The sequence below is a fragment of the Camellia sinensis genome, chromosome 14 (assembly GCF_055761805.1).
Source record: "Camellia sinensis isolate YWXY chromosome 14, ASM5576180v1, whole genome shotgun sequence".
NCBI lineage: Eukaryota > Viridiplantae > Streptophyta > Magnoliopsida > Ericales > Theaceae > Camellia > Camellia sinensis.
The window spans coordinates 37,909,463-37,930,501 of NC_138974.1; the positions used below are offsets into that span (position 1 = coordinate 37,909,463).

Genomic DNA, 21,039 nt, shown 5'->3' on the forward strand with positions numbered 1-21,039 from the left:
TCATAAGAACACACCTTTGACATACATTGAAATTGCAAGTCTCACATAAAAACCCAAACGCAGCCCAATCATCACATGCATTGCAACCAAATCCTGTTGGCCTTAGAGCAAGGGTGTGATTGTGGGCTTCATGTCTGATAGTGCGCGGTAGGGATGCACACCCAATATCAAGGAAGAACTCGCATTCAGAACAACCGAATTTAAACAAATTGCACCATATGCTGCAACATCGACAAACACATGGTTGAAAATTTGTGGTCAAGCAAAGTGTGTGCTGTGGGTGACATGGGTGGTGCAGTGTACTAGGTAACTCTGCACAATACTCGTGGAGTAAAAAGTTGCATTGAACACAATGGTAAAAAGGGCCCGAGATTCTTCGAGAACACGCATTGCATTTTTCTTCATTCTCTACCTCATTCAAGAGGGGTGAGTTGCTCTCAGAGTGTGACTCCTGGTCGATTTGTTTGTTAGAAAAATATAAAGTGTGTTCATGACTAAAATGTCTAATCTCTGTTGCTTCTTTACACTTCCCCACTACTTTGATGTGATTGACAAATAGAGTTCTCAGATCAACAGACTCATCGGCTGGCAAGGTGATCTGATTTTCAACTTCAATCTCTGCATCGCAATCCCTGAAACCAAAAAAAATGAATAGTTTGTAATCAAAGTAAATCACTAACCCAAAACAAAAAATAAGAGTTAAACAGGCAAATATCAACTTGGATAGCTCAATATTTGATGTTGCTCTCCCCGAATTAAGCGTGATCTTATGTTCAGTCTCAACTTCGCAATCCCTGAAACCACATATCCAAGGTTGGAGCGTTATCAAAAGATATAATAATAATAATCAAATCAAATTATTCACAGAAAGTTAAAAGAAAAATGTTGCAAGGCAGAAGGGTCAACGACGTGCTTGGAATGCTCCATCTTTGATGCAACGCAGTTTACATGGACAAAATATGTGCATTTGGAGTCGGAACAATAATAAAGCCAATTTCTTCTGTACAATGGCTTGTTACAGATTCTGCAGTCGTCGTGTCTATGTGTGTATGGAATATAATAGATGAGGGTGAGAGGGTGAGGGTGGTGATGATCACCAAGTTTAATGGTGCTAGGTAATGAATTAGCACATTTCTGGCTGACCCAGAATCCACAGGTGGTACATAAGTAGGAGGTGCCTCCGTGTTCTTCACCGCAAGCATCGCATAAGAACGTGGCTGACTTTTCCAAGGGGATCAACTGATGTGGGTGACATTTGAGCTCAATCCTCTGTTGAATATTGGACACCACCGAAGCACACCTTATGTCGACATCGAACTTGCATTGAAAGCAATTGTAAACGAATCGGTCACAACAATCTCCACAAACATCGCATATGCAAGAATAAGATGGCATTGAAAGGAGAGTAAGGGGGTGTTCAGGGTGAGCAGGATGATATGTCATTTCCCAGGGTAGTTCTGCACATGATTTGTGGACGAAAAACTTGCATTTGGTGCAACCGTAGGATAGACCTGAGATTGGTTGCTGACACCCATAGCAATGAACTTTCACACCTTCTTCCATGTAGTCTGTCCTTAGGATCAATGGATGGTCATGGCTGAAGTGTTCAAGCTCCATCTCTCTCTCTCTCTTCCTTTTTGATGGTAAATCTTGAAAGCGTTGAAGGCAGGAACTGGAGAATATATAAGCCCCAAAAGTAGAAAAGAATCAGTTCTGTTAATAATTTAAAAATTCCCTTTAAATCAAGTGAGATCATTTACGGCTGTTCATAACTTAAAAGCAATGGCTTCAAAAGGTAAAAAAAAACATGAATTGTCAATATTGGCATTTATGCAGCTCAAATACCATTCTGTGGGGACTAACTTAATCAGATATTAAGAGGGTACAAACTATAATAATATATTTTGTAAATGACAGACTACAATGAGAATAATAACAATCATCATGCATTATCATCACTGTCTTGATCACTGTCATATACAAATATGAGAAGATAGAACTGTATTTTACGGTCTTGATAAAAGTATGAAAAGAGCAATGCAACAAATATTCAACTCTAACATTTTGTAGTTTTAGGGGTTATTTGGGGTGTCCAGGTGTCCTAAATAAATGTACTTTTTATCTTTTTAGACTGTTGAGGTTGAAAATATGAATGTTTGGGTTAACTTTTTAACTTTTTATGAAAAAATATATATTAAAAAATTATATAAATTAATTTGTAGGAAAAAATTAGTATTGGGAGTTGTGCAGCCGTAATTGTCGACTTTTGATGAATAGTGACAACTTTTTAATTTTTTGAGTAACTTTTTAACTTTTTTGAGACTGTCCAAACTTGACTTTAATACCTCTTTATCTTATAACCAACTCACTTTCAGCTATAATCGAAGCACCACGATTATAACCAACCGCTACTAAAAATATAACCAAAGACCACTTTGGTCTTAACCAAAATAACAATCAAATTAAGTCATAATTACTACTATAATAGGTCATGACAACCAAAAAAAAAAAAAAAAAAAAAAAAAAAAAAACTTAAACCTCATGCCCACAACGTCATAACTACGTAATCAAAACCAAAAAGATCATAACCGGACATATGATAAATCTAAAAAAAAGTGTGCAACTCCAATGGATTCGGTCGGATCGAATCAGAACCGGACATAATCAAAACTACAAGATCACTGAATGAGGCCGTGTCACTGACATTAATAAATACACACAATTACTTTTGTGTCTAGTGAGTAAGATTAGAAAAATGTTTGAGGGTCACAATTTTTGTGGTCACAATGACTCAAAATTTTTGTGATCACAATACAAAAATTGTGACCCTCTAGCATTGTTGGTAAGATTATGGGTGTGCAACCCCAACGGATTCGGTCCAATCTTCATTCTGTTTTATATTGTCGGTCAGGAAGGGAATTTTATTTATTTATTTATTTTTTATCTAATTTGATTTTAAATTTAAATAAAAATAGTTGATTTGATAGGCACTCATTAAATTTTCATCAATTTTTTTGTTTTCATCTAGCTTTAATCCCAAACAACAATGATAGAGACCACTAATTTTGGAGCTCTAAAAAAATCACTAATGACATGGCACTCAATAAAAAAAAAAAAAATACAACACCAAGGCCAAAACATCAAATCATTCCTGGTAGGGCCCACTGCCACATCATTAGTGATAGCACTAATTAGTGCTCTCACTCATTTTCCAATCCCAAATTTTCCTTTTCATTAAATTTGATGAAAAACAATCATCTCCAATACTTTCCCTCTTTAAATTTTAATCAAATTCAAATTTGACCAAAGATTTGTTAAATTCTCAATTCGATTATAAAAAAAAATTACCACAAAACATATATATAAAAACATAACAGTACACATAACAAATCACATACAAAGCTATGAACCCAACAAATATACAGTTGTGTCATCCAGACAGACACTGAAAGGGGGGGGGGAAAAAAAAAACTGGACCTGTTTCTTTGCCGCAATCGAACACTGAGACTGAGACGAGTAGCTAGAGCTGCGGAGACGAGTAACGAGAGCTGCGGTGGGGTCGCTTCACCGCCGCTGTCTGTGAGAGAACTAGGGTTTAAGCCTAGTTCATTTGATCTACGATCCAAATTAGTAATTACTCTTAATCCAACGGCTTATATTAATTAGTGCACTAACTACTATATTAATCGTAGTTATGATATTATTATTGACTCTACTCATTATACAAATTACAAATATCAAAAATCTTTTAAATTATATAACATCATCAATTAGTACATTAGTTAGTATACTAATTAATATATATAACATTATTCATAAATTTAAGGAAAATGTTAGGGATCCAAATAAATTGTTAAATTTTCTAACAAGGTCCGTTTGGTAGAGTTGTGAAAAAATGATTATAGATTATAACTTAACAGATTATAACTTATTGCTGTGAACCTAAGCTGTTAACTTGTTTGGTGTAGGTTTAGGATTATGAATTTAAACAGCAAAATAGTGTTTGGTTGATAAGTTGTAAAATAACTTTTTGTTGTGTAATTGTCATTTTCGCCCTTATATGATATAAAAATGATTATTTTGTCATTTTTTTCAATTTCAATTTTAAAAAAAAAATTATTTCATTAATAAAAGTTAATATAATTAGTATTACAAAAATCATTATTTTCATTAACAATATTAATTGTTAATTTTGTTTACAAAAATCATTGTTTTCATTTTTTATTATTTTGTTTTGCTTTCATTAATATCAATTAGAACAATTTTTTTTTTATATTATTATTACAATATCAAAAATTATTTCATTAATAAAAGTTAATATAATTAGTATTACAAAAATCATTATTTTCATTAACAGTATCAATTGTTAATTTTGTTTAATTTATTAATTCATTACAATTAATATCAATTAATATACATGTCATTTCATTTAATAGAAATTATTTCTTTTTTTTTTTGTTTTCATTAATATCAATTAGAACAATTATTACCATTTTTTATATATTTTTTTAATTATTATTTATTGATATTAATTGAAATAAATTTATTAAAATTGTGCAATTTATTTTAATTGATTATTTTTGTTTTTAATTTTGGTTTTTAATAGGTAAATAAATTACCAAATAAATTTATTTTTGTTTTAATTATTATTTTTATTATTATTTTTAATTATTATTTATTGATATTAATCGAAATAAATTTATTTAAATTGTGCAATTTATTTTAATTGATTATTTTTGTTTTTAATTTTTAATTTTTTTTTTCTTCTCTTCCTTCTTCATGAGCCATCCGTACGTCGGTGGTCTGCAACCCTAGCCACCGCCGCGATCTGGAACAGCAGAGAGGGAGTGTCGTCGCTCGTCACTATTCACCAGCCTAAACAACTCCGGAGATGGTTTATTGGTTCGTGAGAGAGAGAGAGAGAGAGAGAGAGAGAGACAATGGCAGATCGCGATGCGTAGGGTTTTGAGATCACAATGTCTTCAAATCGCGATGACGGCGCCGCCTCTGACACCTCTTCTCTTTGTCTCTCTCTCTCAATTTTGAAAACACCAGGCGGCGGAGGAGGAAGCAGAACAGAGGCGGCGGTGGATTCGCCACCGTTGATCAAGGCTGTCAATTTGGCTCCCATAGACACTAGGTTTCTGTCGCCCTTCGCCACCGCGAGCCTCTGTCACTCTCATAGATCTGAATCCGAATACAGAGAGAGAGAGAGAGAGACAGAGAGACAGAGAGCTAGAGCTAGAGCTAGGGTTTCAGAGAGCTAAGGTTGGTCGGAAATCGCCTCCCTTTCGCCGGAAATTGCCTCTCAGAGGCGTGCGCGAGACAGAAATGAGTTGTGTTTGGTTTATCTACGTGGCACAATGGTAATAACTTGAAATGGTGAGGGGCATTTAAGTCATTTTGCCCTTTAAACCTCCAGCTGCGCGCTTAAGGTGAATCAAAAAGTACCTCCGGAGCAACTCAAAGAATAATCACTTTTTTTACTTAATTTAAGCTAAAAGTTGATCACTTGAGCTATACCAAATACACAAAAATCACTTAATTTAAGTTAAAAGTTGAAATAAATTGGATTTAAGCTCTACCAAACACCCCCAAACACTCATGTGAAAGTTATTATAGCTTCTTTTGGAAAATGGGTTGGATTTTTTGACTTTTTTGGCTATTTTAGCCTAAGGCTAAAAAGTGTGGTTTGGAAAGGGCTTTTGGTTTTTTTTTGGTTTTTTTGACTTTTTTGTGAGAGAAGAAATGTAATGATTATAGGTTGGATGCGATGTTTTGTCTTATTGGGCTAAAAAGCCTATTTTATTTTTGTCACGACCCCAAACCCGCCCCTAAGGGTTTAGCATCGTAACCGGCCAGTAATCTGTGATTACCGAAGGCTTGATTAACAGTAATAACAGTAATACAATATAAAGGGGCTGGCAGAAGCCAATCAGTAATAAAATGGTGTCCAATGAGCTGTGAAAACCTGAATGGGAAAAACTTTTATGGACTTAACCACATTCATGACTATATATATATATATATATACTACCAGATACACTTAGTATGCAGGTTAGGGATCCAATCCCTTCACCATAACTGTACAGTCAAGTCTTAAACATTCATTACATAACAGAGACAAGAGGGTGAATCCAGAACACCCCAAAAACAGTCTTCGCTCGAGTAGACTCGGAACCTCGAAGTGAGGCACAATGGTTGGCTTAACAAAACATAAGTTTAAACTGGTGCCTCTAGCTTTGGTTCGTTGTCTGGCCACCTACATACATATATAAACTATGAGCTAAAGCCTAGTGAATAACCAATGTGTAAAGGGGTTAAGAATGAATATTCTTTCAGTAATTAAAACAGTCAATTACATCAGTAGATTAGTTATTCAATCAGTGGCTCATGTTTCTAGTCATATCAGTCATTTAGAAATTATGGCAGTCATGCGTAGTACATCCAATAACAAAACAGTACAGTAGGTCTTAATAGACCGAACAGTTAGTTGATGGCCATCAGTACAGTAACAGTAATTCCAAGGATAGGAACTGACAGAGATCTTTGTAACAGTAACGATAACAGTAACAGTAACAGTAACAGTAACAGTAGCAGTAGCAGTCAGTTGTCATGGATGCCATGAGTACAGTTTATAAAATAGGACAAACATTCATTCAGTAAACAATATCATTTCAGAAAAACCATAAATTTATTCGTTCAGAAAATAATTACAGTTGAACATATCGTTACAACATTGTTACTCACAGATTACTAGGCTATAGATAGGTTAATCAGCGTCCTTGGGTGCCAAATCTACACAGTTGCAGAACGAACACACACTAAATTACACACCCAGAATTAATAACTTAATCCCTAGCTTGCTTTGGTGTGGTTCTATATCATTATCCTTATCATGATGCCTTAAACATGGCCTAGGAATGCCTAGGATGAAATGAGGATGCAAAAATGTCCTTAAAAATACTTTTCAAAACTTGCTGAAAACAGGGGTCTCGCTCGAGCCTAGACTCCTTCGCTCGAGTGAGCTTACCAAATGAGAGAGGTTGCTCGAGCGATCTGCAAAAATGCAAAAAGTACTGGTTGCTGAAATTCTTCGCTTGATGCTCGCTTAAGCATGCGACACAGTTCTTCACTCGAGCATAGGTCTCGTCGCTCGAGCGTGCATCTGCACACGCAAAAACATGAAAGCTTACAATTTACGCTCGAGCCAGCACTCCGTCGCTCGAGCGAAAGTCTGAGAACAAAGGTGGTCGCTCGAGCGTGGAATGCTTCGCTCGAGCGAGGAAGCCAAATTCTAGGTTTTCTAGATTTGCTCCCAAAGCTCAAACCATGAATCAAACATGTCAAAACTCATCCTTTTGGGCCAAATTTCTGAAAAACAGTTAGAAACTCATAACATAACATGTTTTGAAGATTATTTCATAAAATCAAAGCCCAAAAGTATGCCAATTGAACACAATTTCAATGTAACTTTTATGAACAATGCAAGAACATAACATACATGAAGTTTCTTGATCTTGAGCTTCTCAAACCATGATCATATGAAACATTCAACTCAAAACATGGTGAATTCTTGGATTTTAACTATGATAAGAACATGCATGTGAGAATTTCATAAAAATAAACTTCAAACTCCATGGTATGGACATGCATGCATGAATTAACTTAGCTCCCTTGAATTTAAGCTCATTTCTCCCATTAATTCACCTATTTAATCCACATGCAAGTCCTAGATGGCTCAATTTCAAGATTAAGAGGCTGAGCTCTTACCCAGGCTTCTCAATTAAGCTTCACTTAAGCAAGGTTCTTGAGCACATGTACAATTCTTCAAGGCTTCTTCAAAGTCCTCAAAATTTTCAAGCAAAACTTCTTGTTGAATTCAATTTCCTCAAGGCTCTCCCTTACTCACGTTTGTGTACAAGGAGGGGGCTAAAGATGATGAGTCAAACATATATAAAATGAGGATAACAATGGCTTGTAATAATCCACCCAATGGCACATATGTAATTAACTTAGATTCAATTAATTCAACCTTATTTATTCTAATTTAATCATCCAAAATCGAATTTTAATTAAACCTACCATAAAATTCTATAAATCCTAATTAGCATGTAAATCAAGTCAATTTTCGAATCGGTTGCCGATAAGGCTTTCAATTCGCAATTTGAAGTCAAAACATGAACAGATCGTTCTATAACAAACAGATAGAAATGCAAATCAGACAACACACTCACATAATCAATTTAGGATTTCATCTTAATCAATTACTTATCATGCTTAGTCAAGAATTAACGCTAATCAGATATGAGGGTCGTCACAATTTTTTGTGGCTATTTTAGCCAAAAAAGCTCCAAACCTCTCTTCCTAAACAGAGTCTATGACTAATATTTGATATGCATTTTACTAATTAGTAATTTTCTACCAAACCTTTCAGAAGTCTGTTGAAAGTTATTTCTTTTAATCAACTATGTTCCTTCTTTCTAAGCTTGAGTGTTGTCCTCTTAATCTATCCATAGCTTTATCTGTGTCTTTCCACTTTGTTAGTAGCCACCCACCTTTCGTCCCAGGTCCAAAGTAAGTCCTTTGGTTAGGCTGTGTAGGACACATAGGGGTTTCCCGAAAAGGGTATGTGTGAAAACCTAGTATGTGAAAACATAATAAGTTTAGACAATGTATTAAGATCACTGTAAATCATTTTAAAAGAAGTAATTATGAGTCGATTATTTAGAAGTCACTCTTCAGTTAGTTCTAGGTCTACATCTTTACCTTCTATACCTAATCAAGGTCTAGTAATTAATGAAGCAGATGTAGAATTACAAAATGATAAAAATTGATTTAAGTTGGAATATACCACAATAACCAATTAAAGAAATTTATAAAACTATTTTTGTGCAATCTACATTTAATGTTAATCTACATGTCAAAACCTTAGAACAAGTTTATGCTTTAGAAAATCCTAAAGAAACATGTCAATTACTTGATCCAAATACTATTAAACGCCATTTAAAAACTGGTCATAATTTTATTCATTTAGGACTCATTCAAGTTGGAATCAAACCATTAACTCAATAAGGTAAAAATACTTCTATTTTATTATGTTTAAGGGATGCTCATTTTCTTGACTATAATGATAGTTTAATGGGCATGATGGAAACAGGCCTCCATAGAGGACTTGCCCATTTTAATTGCTTTCCTGATTTCACCCTCAGTTTAAGGGATCCACACATATTAGATGCTTTAACTTAAATATTCAATTAAGTGGTTGTTTTACAAACATGAAGGAAAAAGTTCATAATATTACTTTAATCTACCGTGTTTATTACAAATGTATTAAAACCAATTTAAATGTTCAAGCTTTACACAAAAGTCCAAAAGACAAAACTTTACTCATTCAAAGCAGTAGTAATGATACTAATATAAATATTCCTAAAATGATTGAATGGAAAGATATTGCTCTCCCAGATCAATGGGTTACAGTTAATGAAAATTACAAACATAATAAAAAACAGTCCACCAGTCAAGATATCCAAGATATTCAACAATTTACTGATGGTTCAGTTCAAATTAAATTTAATAGATCTAGTCAATCCTTTAGCCATAGTACTTCTAGTATACTTACTGATACTGAAACTGAAGATGAAATATTTGATACACCTTTATTCAAAAAAAAATAGTCAAATTCATATTGGTCAAACTTCACATAGTAAAATGAAAGGAGTAGATAATTCTACAACTTCTCAAATTAGTATACATGTTTACTCTAGTTATACTCATCTTCCGGATATAGATACCGTCTCTCAAGATTCACCAACACAAACTGACTTTGAAGTCATACCTTCTATTAATCCACAATTGTTAACTATCAGTAAATCTTTTGCTCCTGATTTAGATAAACTACATACTGCGTTTAAATCTAAAAATAATAAAGCCAAACGCCATGCTTACAAGCTTGAATATGATACTAATCAACAATCCAAAATTACTTATAAATGGTATAAGTTCATGACTGAACACAGTATAGAAGTCCCTTTCTTTGAATATTTGGAAAATTATTACAAAAAATTCAATACAATTACAAAAACTAAATGGAAAACTTCTCTTAATACCACTATTAGTTCTAGTCATCCTTCTTTAGAAGCCATAATCATAGAACACTAAGGATCTGTTATTTATGCCTCTCTCTTCAAATTAGCTGGCACTGAACCTGAATTAAAGAAAGTCATTGAACAAAATAATTATACTAACCAATGTTTAAAAACTATTGATAAACAATTAGATAAAATAGAAACTAATTTAGATGAATCTTCTGCCAACCATTCTTCCACTAAACAACCTTTAGAAAAACCTTGCTTAATTTACCCAGTCATCGCTTCAAAAGAGATGGTTTAGTTACTCAAGATAATTCCATTGTTAAGGTTATTGAACAATTATTCACTAAGTTAGCCTCCCCCTCTACTGAAAAGGGTCTTACAGTATTAAATCAAAAACCTACTTTAGATATCATAAGTAACTCCGAAACCTCTGATGATGAAATTAATCTTTTGACTCAACAATTTCAATCTTCTAATCTTAATTGAATTACTTATCCAAAAACAAACCCTACAACTCTTACAAAGAATTGGTATCCTAGACCTACTCCACCTGATCTTCAATATAAAGAAACCGACCTTAGTAATCAATTTTCTGTTTCAGCCAAAAAATTATACGAATGGAATATAGATAGTCTTAGTGAAGATCAAATACTTTAAAGATTAAATCATTTAGCTATGGTTGCAAATAGTTATCTTAGTAATTACCCAGATTATACCCAACCTGAAATTGTTTCATTAATAACCTCTAGTTTTACCGGTATGCTAAAATCTTGGTGGAAAAAATATCTTATTGAAGATCAACAAGAATCTATTTTACATGCAAGTCAAAAAGATGAAAATGATTTACCTATATTTGATGAAACTATTGGATATTATAAACCTGATGGTATTAATACACTAATTTACACCATAGTTAGACATTTTATAGGAACACCTACTAATATATATGCTCGCATACATGATCAATTAAGTAACCTTACTTGTCCAACATTAAGTGATTTTCAATGGTATAAGGATGTTTTTACATCCCGAGTCATGCTTCGAGAAGATTGTACTAAATCATTCTGGAAAGAAAAATTTATTAACGGTTTATCTAGTCTTTTCACCCATAAAATTAGAGATGTTCTTAGTCAACCTACTGGTATAATTGAATATGATAATTTAACCTATGGTGACATTATTAGCACTATTCAAAAAGAATGATTAAAAATGCGTATTGACTTTAAAATTAGTCAAAAGGCTGCCAAAGATAAACACAAGGCTAAATATGAATTAGGAAATTTCTGTGAACAATATGGGTTACCTCCTATGGCACCCTCCAAAAGAAAGTCACGAAAAAATAAACAATTTTCTAAACAATCAGGTAATTGATATTGAAACAAATATCCTAGTTACAAATCCCCTAATAAATATTATGATAAACCAAAATCCAAATCTCACCCTAAATCCAAATATTCTAAGAAGTCAAAATCCAAAATTCCTCCTAAAACCCTTTCCAATATTACCTGTTATAATTGTGGAAAAAAGTGACATTATTCTAATAAATGTAAAGAAAAATAGCGCTTAAAAGATAAAATAAATCAACTTCACATTGATGATGAATCTAAAAATCAATTATTTGAAATCTTGCAATTAAATCAATCTCCTAGTAACTCTTCCACCGACCTACCCAACTATAGTAATTCACCCGATTACCATTCACCTAGTGATACTTCTGACGAAAATATTGAAATAGGCTGTAATGATACTTGCTGTAAACCAGTCAAGCAAATCATTGTCCTTACTAAACAACAACAAGAAGAAAATTCTCTAATCGAATTAATTAGTAAATTAGAAGATTCTGAATTAAAACAAAAATATACTGAAAAATTAAAAGCTTTATTAATCAACAAAGATGCTAAACCAAAACATGATAAGCCAATTATTAGCTTAACAAAAACTTTAGAACGATTTAAAAATAAAAACAAAAAAATTACTCTACAAGATTTACAACTAGAAATTAACCAGATTAAAAGTATTATCAAGGATTTACAAAGTAAAGATAAACTATTAGAAGAAGAAATTACTGCATTAAAAATTAATAAAAGTTTAGATAGTTTTAAACAAAATGATGCCATCTCCTCTAATGAATCTGAAGAAGAAACGAATCCTGATAATATTTTGTTTGATAATCATTTACACCAATCCGATAATCCTGAAAATAAAAGATTGAATCTTATCAATAAAATTAATATTCAAAAATGGCATTCAAAAATCAAACTAGTTATTAATGATCTTGAGTTAGAAGTTATAGCTCTAATAGATACTGGTGCTGATCTTAATTGTATTCAAGAAGGATTGCTCCCTACAAAATATTATCATAAAACAGGTGAACAATTAACCTCTGCTAATGGTAGTAAAATGCATATCAAATATAAATTACCAAAAGTCCATATTTGTCAAAATAATGTCTGTTTTAAAACATCATTTGTTTTAGTAAGAAATATGACTGATAAAGTTATTTTAGGAACCCCATTTATATTTCTACTCTATCCATTTACCACATCTAATCAAGGAATAACTACTCAAGCCTTTGGCCAAATTGTAACCTTTAAATTTTTGTCTCCTCCTGAAGTTAGAGAATTAAACCAATTAAAAGATTGTTTTATTTCTCAATCTATTAATCGTTTAACCCGTCACTTGCGATATCTTAAAGAATAAGTAAATTATAAACGAATTGAAAACCAATTAACTGATCCTATAATTATTTCTCAAATTGAACAATTTAAGCAGAAATTAGAGTCAACCGTTTGTCCTACTTTACCTACTGCTTTCTGGCACAGGAAAAACCATGTAGTTACATTACCTTACATTAAAAATTTTAATGAAAAACAAATTCCTACTAAATCTAGACCTATTCAAATGAATCATGAATTAGTTGAAATGTGTAAAAAAAAAATTAATGAATTATTGCACAATAAAATTATTAGTCACAACAAGTCACCATGGTCTTGTCTTGCCTTTTATGTTAATAAGAATGTTGAGTTAGAACGAGGAGTTCCTCGACTAGTAATCAATTATAAACCATTAAATAAGGTTTTAGAATGGATCCGTTACCCAATTCCTAATAAAAAAAGATTTAATTAAAAGACTTAGTCAAGCCGTCATTTTTAGTAAATTTGACTTAAAAAGTGGATTCTGGCAAATACAAATTCATTCTAAAAATAGATATAAAATTGCTTTCACTACACCTTTTGGTCATTATGAATGGAATGTAATGCCTTTTGGATTAAAAAATACTCATAGTGAATTTCAAAATATAATGAATGACATTTTCAACCCTTTTAGTCATTTCTCTAGTCTATATTGATGATATTCTTGTTTTTTCTAAGTCCCTTAGCGAACATTGGATACATCTTACAGCTTTCTTTTATACAATAAAAACTCACGGTCTAGTCATTTCTTTTCCTAAGATTAAATTGTTTCAAACTAAAGTCAGATTTTTAGGTTATGATATCCATCAGAATACAATTTTACCTATTAGTAGATCTATTGAATTTGCTTATAAATTTCCTGATGAAATTCTAGATAAAACATAGTTACAACGGTTTTTAGGATCACTCAATTATATTGCTGAATTTTACAAAGATCTTCGGAAAATCTGTTAACCACTTTTTGATCGGTTGAAGGATAATCCTCCTCCTTCGTCTCCCACTCATACTTTTATTGTTCAACAAGCCAAGAAATATGTCAAGTCTTTACCTTGTCTTGGTATTCCTACTGAAAATTCATTTAAAATTATCCAGACTGATGTTTCTGATATTGGGTGTAGTGGTGTCCTCCTCAAAAAAGTCACTCCTTAGTCCTCTAAACAAATTGTTCGTTTCCATTATGGTGTCTGGAATAAAGCACAAAAAAATTATAGTACTATTAAAAAAGAAATTGTATCTACTGTTTTATGTATTAGTAAATTTCAAGATGATATCTTAAATCAAAAATTTTTACTTCGAGTTGATTGCAAATCTGTTAAATATGTTTTAGAAAAAGAAGTTCAAAATCTTGCTAGTAAGCAAATTTTTGCCCATTGACAATCTATTTTAAGTATTTTTTATTTTGATATTGAATATATACCTGGTAGTCAAAATTCTATTCCCGATTTTCTTACCCGAGAATTTTTACAAGGGAGATAGAGGATGGCAACTCCTTTTATTTCCTACCATAAATTACTAGTCACCTATTATAAAAACCTCATTCTTCAAAATTCTTACCAAATTGCTTGCCTCAAATTAGCCAAAAAATCTACTAAACATGCTCAATTTATTCAATTTCCCACAATTCGCAGTCGCCGTCAACAACTTGCTCACTATATTAACTGTGCTGATTATCGTATGAGTAAATTAGATATCCTCAGTGGATGTTATTTTCAGTTCACTTATTCTATAGATTTCTGGTCAGAAACCTTTGAGACCTTCTAGCAAGGCTCTTGTTCCTTCTAGTCAACCAGTTCCTTTGGAATTAGTCACCAGATACCATCCTGCTGAATTAGTCAACCGTTACCAAGTTCTTGGTAATATTCCTAAACCTAGTTATACATCTGCATTGGCTACTGACCTATTTGTTTCTTCTTGTTAGTCAGTTACTCCTTATCCTTCTAACCCTATCAAATCAGCTCGTTCTGATTATATTAAATCTCATACAACCAATCTCTTTTTCAAAGAACCCAGTCACAAAAGTACCCATACTATTCTTGACCTAGTTAAATCCTATTTTCCTCCTAGATGGCATTTTGTTCCTCTTCATCCAAAAAAGTCAATTACTTATTACAAAGACATCTTTTTCAATCATTAGTCCATTGTTATTAAACTTATTTATGATCGGACTTACACCAGTAAAATTGTGTACCATTCATTATATATTCACAACATAGTCTCTTTGAATGAATGGGGTCCTCCTTTCCAACTCCGAGATTTACCTGGTCATGCAATCCAATATAGTTATTATGACTATATTGATGCTTAGTTTAAAGTTCTCATGTATCAAAATGAGTCAAATAGTCATTCTTGGTTCCTCCAATTTGACCATAAATTCAAGTCAAAATTTCCCACTTGGTTTCTATGGTAGTGGACTCAATATGGGGCTATTAACGATATCTTCCCCTCTATTTTGATTGAACAAGTCAATTATTTCTCTACTATTTTTTTATTTAGTATACAATAAAAGAAATTCCCTTCATTGCTCATTTTTATATCCAAATATGTTATTTCTGATGACAATATCCAATCCAATATTGACTATATTTAAGTGGCAATATGCTATTTCTGATGACATAATCTTTCGCCAACACTTTGTCAAATGGTGGGATAATTTCAAAATTCCGTGAATCATTGAACAAGTTCAGACAGAATTTCCAGTCAACCTTCATGCTCCAACCCCTACCATGGTCAAAGCTCAGCAGAACCCAACTGCTTCAAACACTCATGTGAAAGGTTTAGTAGAAAATTTGGTAATTTATTTGAGATCCATAGCATAACTCTAAATTTAAAGGTTAATTACATTAACACAATCTTAATTACCAGTATTAGTGAATATTATTTTATCTATTTATATATGAACAAGTAAATATTATGTCTGTAGTGCTGCATGCACTAATTAATATACTAGTGTACCAACACTAGTTATGACATTATTATTAACCCCATTCATTATACAAATTATAAATATAAAAAACCTCTTAAATTACGTCACATCATCAATTGATATACTAGTTAATACACTAATTAATACATATAGTATTATTCATATTATGCACTATTCAACATAATTTATTTTTATATTTTTTCATAAAAAAATTAAAAAATATCTCAAACATCTCATAGTTGTTTTAATTACAAAAATCATATAAATATATTTTGTTAGATGTGTTCTAAAAAAGTGCAAATGACACATTTTTGTTTTTAAGAAAGTCAAAACTTACGAATTTAGAGCATCTCCAATGGTGTGCAATTGCCAACGGCAACTTATAGCAGCTGTTATCTTTGGCAAATGCCAAAGTTGCCAAGTCATCAGCTTCAACCAACCTACTCATTCCGTCCCTCCCTTTTTCATCATCCTTTCCAAACACAGTTTCCAAATTAATTAACACAGCAATTTGAAGCAATTTTCAAATTCACATAGAAAATTAATTAAAATCAATTAACATAGAAAATTAATTAAAATCGATTTCATCAATTTCACCATTAATTTCACAAAAAATTCAAAAGAAAAATTAGATGACAGTGAGGAAAAAAAATTACCTGACATAGAGGGATTATCAATTAATTGGATGATCTTGTTTGTGTTCATCATTAGGGTTTCAATCTTCTTCATCACCGATCCATTGTAGGAGTCAGACAAAGAGTGACAGAGAGGAGTGAGTGAGAGAAACATAGGGTTTCAATCTTCTTCATCGCCGATCGAAGAAAGAGAGAAAAGAGTGAGAGTGAGAGGGGTCGACACCATCACGGGAGATGAAGGAGGTGGGTGGTCTTCGACTGGTGGTCTTCCATGTCCGTGGGAGATGGAGGTGGGTTTGTGAGATTTGGAGACATGGATGATGAAGGAGATGGGTTTGTTAGATTGGAGGTGGGTTTGTGAGATTTGGAGACATGGATGATGAAGGAGGTGGGTTTGTTAGATTGGAGGTGGGTTTGTGAGATTTGGAGGCATGGATAGTCGATTGAGGTGGGTTTGTGAGATTTGGAGACATGGATGATCGATTGAGAGGGTGATTGGAAGACGGCGGGGCTGTAGAAGTGAGACAGCTACAAAGATCTGGGTTCTACGAGTGAGAGAGAGCGAGAGAGAGAGAGAGATGAGTGAGATCAAGAGAGTGGTGGGGAGTAGAAGTGAGAGTGAGAGGGAGAGGAAGATAGAGTCGAAGTGAGATGGAGAGGGTTGGATCATTCTAGATGATGAAGATAGGAAGATGATTATGCAAAAAAGTGAGAGTAAGAGTGGGAGGGAGAGGAAGACAGAGTCGAAGTGAGATGGAGAGGGTTGGATCATTCTAGATATGGATCTCATCCGTTGGAAATCCTTTACGTGGACGGTGGTGATTTATCTTGGGAAGGCAAAAGAGTCGTTGTGCTCTTTTGGCCTAGAAAAAAATTCAAAAAAAAAAAATCAATTATAAATTAACGGTTATGTTTTTTTTTTTTCTATACGGTCATATTTTACATTTCTATAAATAGAAACCTCAATCTCAATTTCATTCACAACACATATTTCTATTCTCCTCTTTTTATCTCAATTGTATTTGAGAACGAGCTTTCCAAATTACTTTCGAAAATATTTTGTTTTTAGTTTTTTCGGCCAATCACTGTGGAAGATTCATCAAAAACAAAAAGAGAAAAATCATTCACTACTGAAGAAGATGTGGCAATTTGTAGAGCTTGGTGTCACATTACTGAAGATCCAATTGTTGGAAATTCACAATATCATGCTCATTTTTTGGGAAGAATTTTTGAAAATTATTTCTCGCTGCAGAATGATCACTCAAGAATACAAGTGTCTATCTCATCTCGATGAGGGGTAATCATGAAATGTTGCAACAAATTTCGTGAGTGTCTAGTTCAAGTCGAAAATCTACATCCAAATGGGGCATCACAAGTTGATATAGTAAGATTTCATTTCCATTTATTATGTTAGTTTTTTTATTTTGTCTTACATAAAAATTAACTAATTAATTAATTTAATATTTTATTGATATAGATGCTTCAAGCAAAACTGCTATACTATCAAGATGAAAACAAACATTTTCTTTTTAAACATTGTTGGCCAATCTTGCAAAACAATATCAGGTGACAAAATGTAACTCCTACGAATACGGTGAAGTCAATAATACATACACCGTTTTCCCCTAATTCAATCCGCGATTCCCCTATGGATAACTGCATTTCTCTTGAAGATGACACTAGTCCAAGTGTTGGTAACAATCCAACTGTTGGTAAGGGTAGTGTCTCTGCAAAAGGTAAAAGGCCTATGGGTAGGAAAGCTGCAAAAGAATTATTTCGGAAAAATTAAGTTGTTCAAGCTGAAGTTCAAAAAATGAGCACACAATTGGACACATTTAACCAATACCTTGCTGAGAAGGAAAAGAAAAAAGATGAAAGAGAAGAAAAAATAATTCAAGCACTGCAGGAGATGAAAGAACTTGAGATGAAAAAACATGACTTTGAGATCAGAAGACAAGAACATGAGATGAAAAAGGAAGAACATATGATAATGACTACGGACATTTCTCATTTGGACTTTCAGACGAAAGCATATTACACAATGCGAAAAAATGAGATTTTCGCCAAGTGGTCCTCAAATGTTAGCAGCCCAAATTACTATTTCCCCCTGCCTCCTGATGAATAATTACGGGATAATGTAATGAAATTTTTTCCAAGTGGTCCTCATATTTTTATTTTGTAATGAAATTTCATATTTGTTTTTATTTTTGAGTATTTTCTACAAAAGAATGTAATATTATTTTTGCAATGTATAATGTAGCAAAATAGTTTAGTATAATTTAATTTTTTTAATAAAGTATAATGAGAAAATAAATATATTTTTTCAAATGAAGGCAATAAAAAGATAAAATATATTTATTTATTTATTTTTCAAAATTTTCAATTTTTTAATTTTTTTTCATTTTTATATTTGTTTAGTCGGGAATAATATAAATATATAATTTTTTTTACAAACGGTTAAAAAAAAGTCACAAAAGACAAAAAAAAAAAAAAAAAAAATCACAAAAAAACCTATATCCAAACAACACCTACAAATTTGAAGGCAAAGTTGGTTGGGATTTACCAAAATAGCAAATGACCATTGGAGTACCATTGCTATAATTTTGGCAAAATAGCACTATTCATTGCCAAATTATAGCAATAGCAATGGCAGTGGCAATATAGCAACAACCATTAGAGATGCTCCTAGGCTTGGTGTATCTTTGTACATATTATATAAGCAAAAAGAAATTTTTAATGATAAGACTTGTGAGAGTTCTAAATCCTCAAACTAAATTTTATGATTTTTTGAATTTTTAAATAATAAAAAACATTATGTTGGTTGAACTCTAATTTAATCATAACAATAAAACTCTAATTATTTCATAAATTATGGTTTTTAAAAAGAAAATATGCTCAATTATTTCAAAATTTAAATTTGTATGCCACTATATATTAAAGCAATTTAGTAAAATTTAATATTTTTTATTTTTAAAAAAGTCTACTGGTTAACTCCTATTTAACCATAACAATTAAACTTTAATTATTTTATAAATTACGACTTCTAAAAAGAAAGTATGCTCAATTATTTTAAAATTTAAATGTGTGTGTCACTAATATGCAAGTGTAAGAGCAAGAAATAATGTTCTCGTATAATCCTGCTGATCAAGTCTGCGCTCCTCCAAACGTTGTTGCTTTATTCCCTGAAAACACAAACGTGAGCTAGCTGGCGGATGTGTGCCGGATACCTCTCCGATGCCTAAGTCAGCAAAATAGACAAATAGACAAAAAACTCTGTGTATTCGAGAATCAAAGTTGTGTTACCTCTTCCATAGGTTCTGTTATGAGCTTTTATAGGTTCCGTGTGGCACAATCCTAGTAGGACTCTTATTCCTCCAGGTGGAGTCCTCCTAGGAATCACACTCTTGAAAGATAATGCTTATCTTTCAACACCCCCCTCACTGCTTAAACCAAGTGAGATGGTTTTACCACGGTTGGTTGACAATACGACCGAGCTAACATGGCCATGCTAAAGCGGCAGAAATGATCGAGCTCTAACTAGCTCGGTTCTTCCATTCATAGCCTGTACCTCGGTTTGGCGTACTCCAACTGGGTTAACAACTAAAGACCGAGCTAACTATGCAGAATGGCGTCGTTACCTCGGCGCGACTATCTGTGATGATTAGCTCGGTCCGAACCTCAACTAGGCCCCACTAGTTAGCACTTAGACCGAGCTAGCGAACTGTATTAGGCTTGCGCAATATCGTGCTAGACAACCTCAACTGACGACCGAGCTATAACTTGGGGCCAAACCAGCTCCGATTTAGTCAAAATCGAACTAAGAATGCTATATCATGAGCCTCAACCGGGCTACGAACTTCTCATTCACTTAACCGGGCTAAAGTCCCCTGCTCAAACCGAGCTAAGAATGAATAGTATCCGAGAGCTAGGACAACATTTATTTTACCTTTGTTATTTTTAGCATGGTCCAACGATCTATGCTTAACACTTTTTCCTTTTCACTTTGTAGACTGACTAGGTTGGCCAGACACACCTTTGCCCGCTCAACCGAGATACTGAAGTTCATCTCAACATCGAGCTAAATTATACATAATTATAGTCGACATGGGGAAGTATAGATTCTCAGTAAACTCTCCAGGGGCTATGGTCGAGTTCCGAAGGGACTACAACATCCCTGATGATGTTCATCTTAGTTTAGTCGAACTAGACACCACTCCCTAGGGTAAACCTGGCTTCATTCCGTTCACCCTCCTTTCCATTGTAGAAACTGGACTCTGATTCCCTGTACAGCCTCTTCTTTGTGAATTCCTTAGACAAACAAATATTTGCCCAACCTAGCTTTCCATAAATTCATACAGAATAATAAATGGCATCGCCGAGCTAAACTGCCCACTTGGCCTTAATCTCGGTTTAGCTGAGCTATTTCACTAGTATTCACTCGGCCAGAATGAAGATGGATGGGTCTATTATTTAAGAATAAGAAGACGTCGAGAAAAGATAATAAAGAACACCCTAAACAAAGATGTAAATGACGATGATTTTTTCTGGGTCTCGGGCAACTTCGAAGACCAAGAGGCCCAAATCCCGGGCGACCAAATTAATTAGAATAATGGAGTAGCCGGTATACATACATCAGCTCACTTTTTGCATTCCTTACTCTGTTTGTAAGTTTTGAACCGCACTAACCGTTGTAA

General features: G+C 33.1%; 1 protein-coding gene across 1 annotated transcript; it reads right to left on the minus strand.

Moving 5' to 3' along the window:
- Nucleotides 1-167: 167 nt before the first annotated feature.
- LOC114321487 (uncharacterized) lies at nt 168-18,938 on the minus strand. The gene is made up of 9 exons (XM_082904774.1): nt 18,909-18,938; nt 18,192-18,195; nt 17,960-18,105; nt 16,048-16,182; nt 11,535-11,599; nt 3,478-3,615; nt 1,098-1,672; nt 720-794; nt 168-632 (listed from the first exon to the last, which is right to left on the minus strand). The coding sequence occupies exons 1-9, from the start codon at nt 18,936-18,938 to the stop codon at nt 565-567; spliced, it is 1,236 nt and encodes a 411-aa protein (XP_082760900.1). The 3' UTR covers nt 168-564.
- Between the last annotated feature and the right edge of the window lie 2,101 nt (nt 18,939-21,039).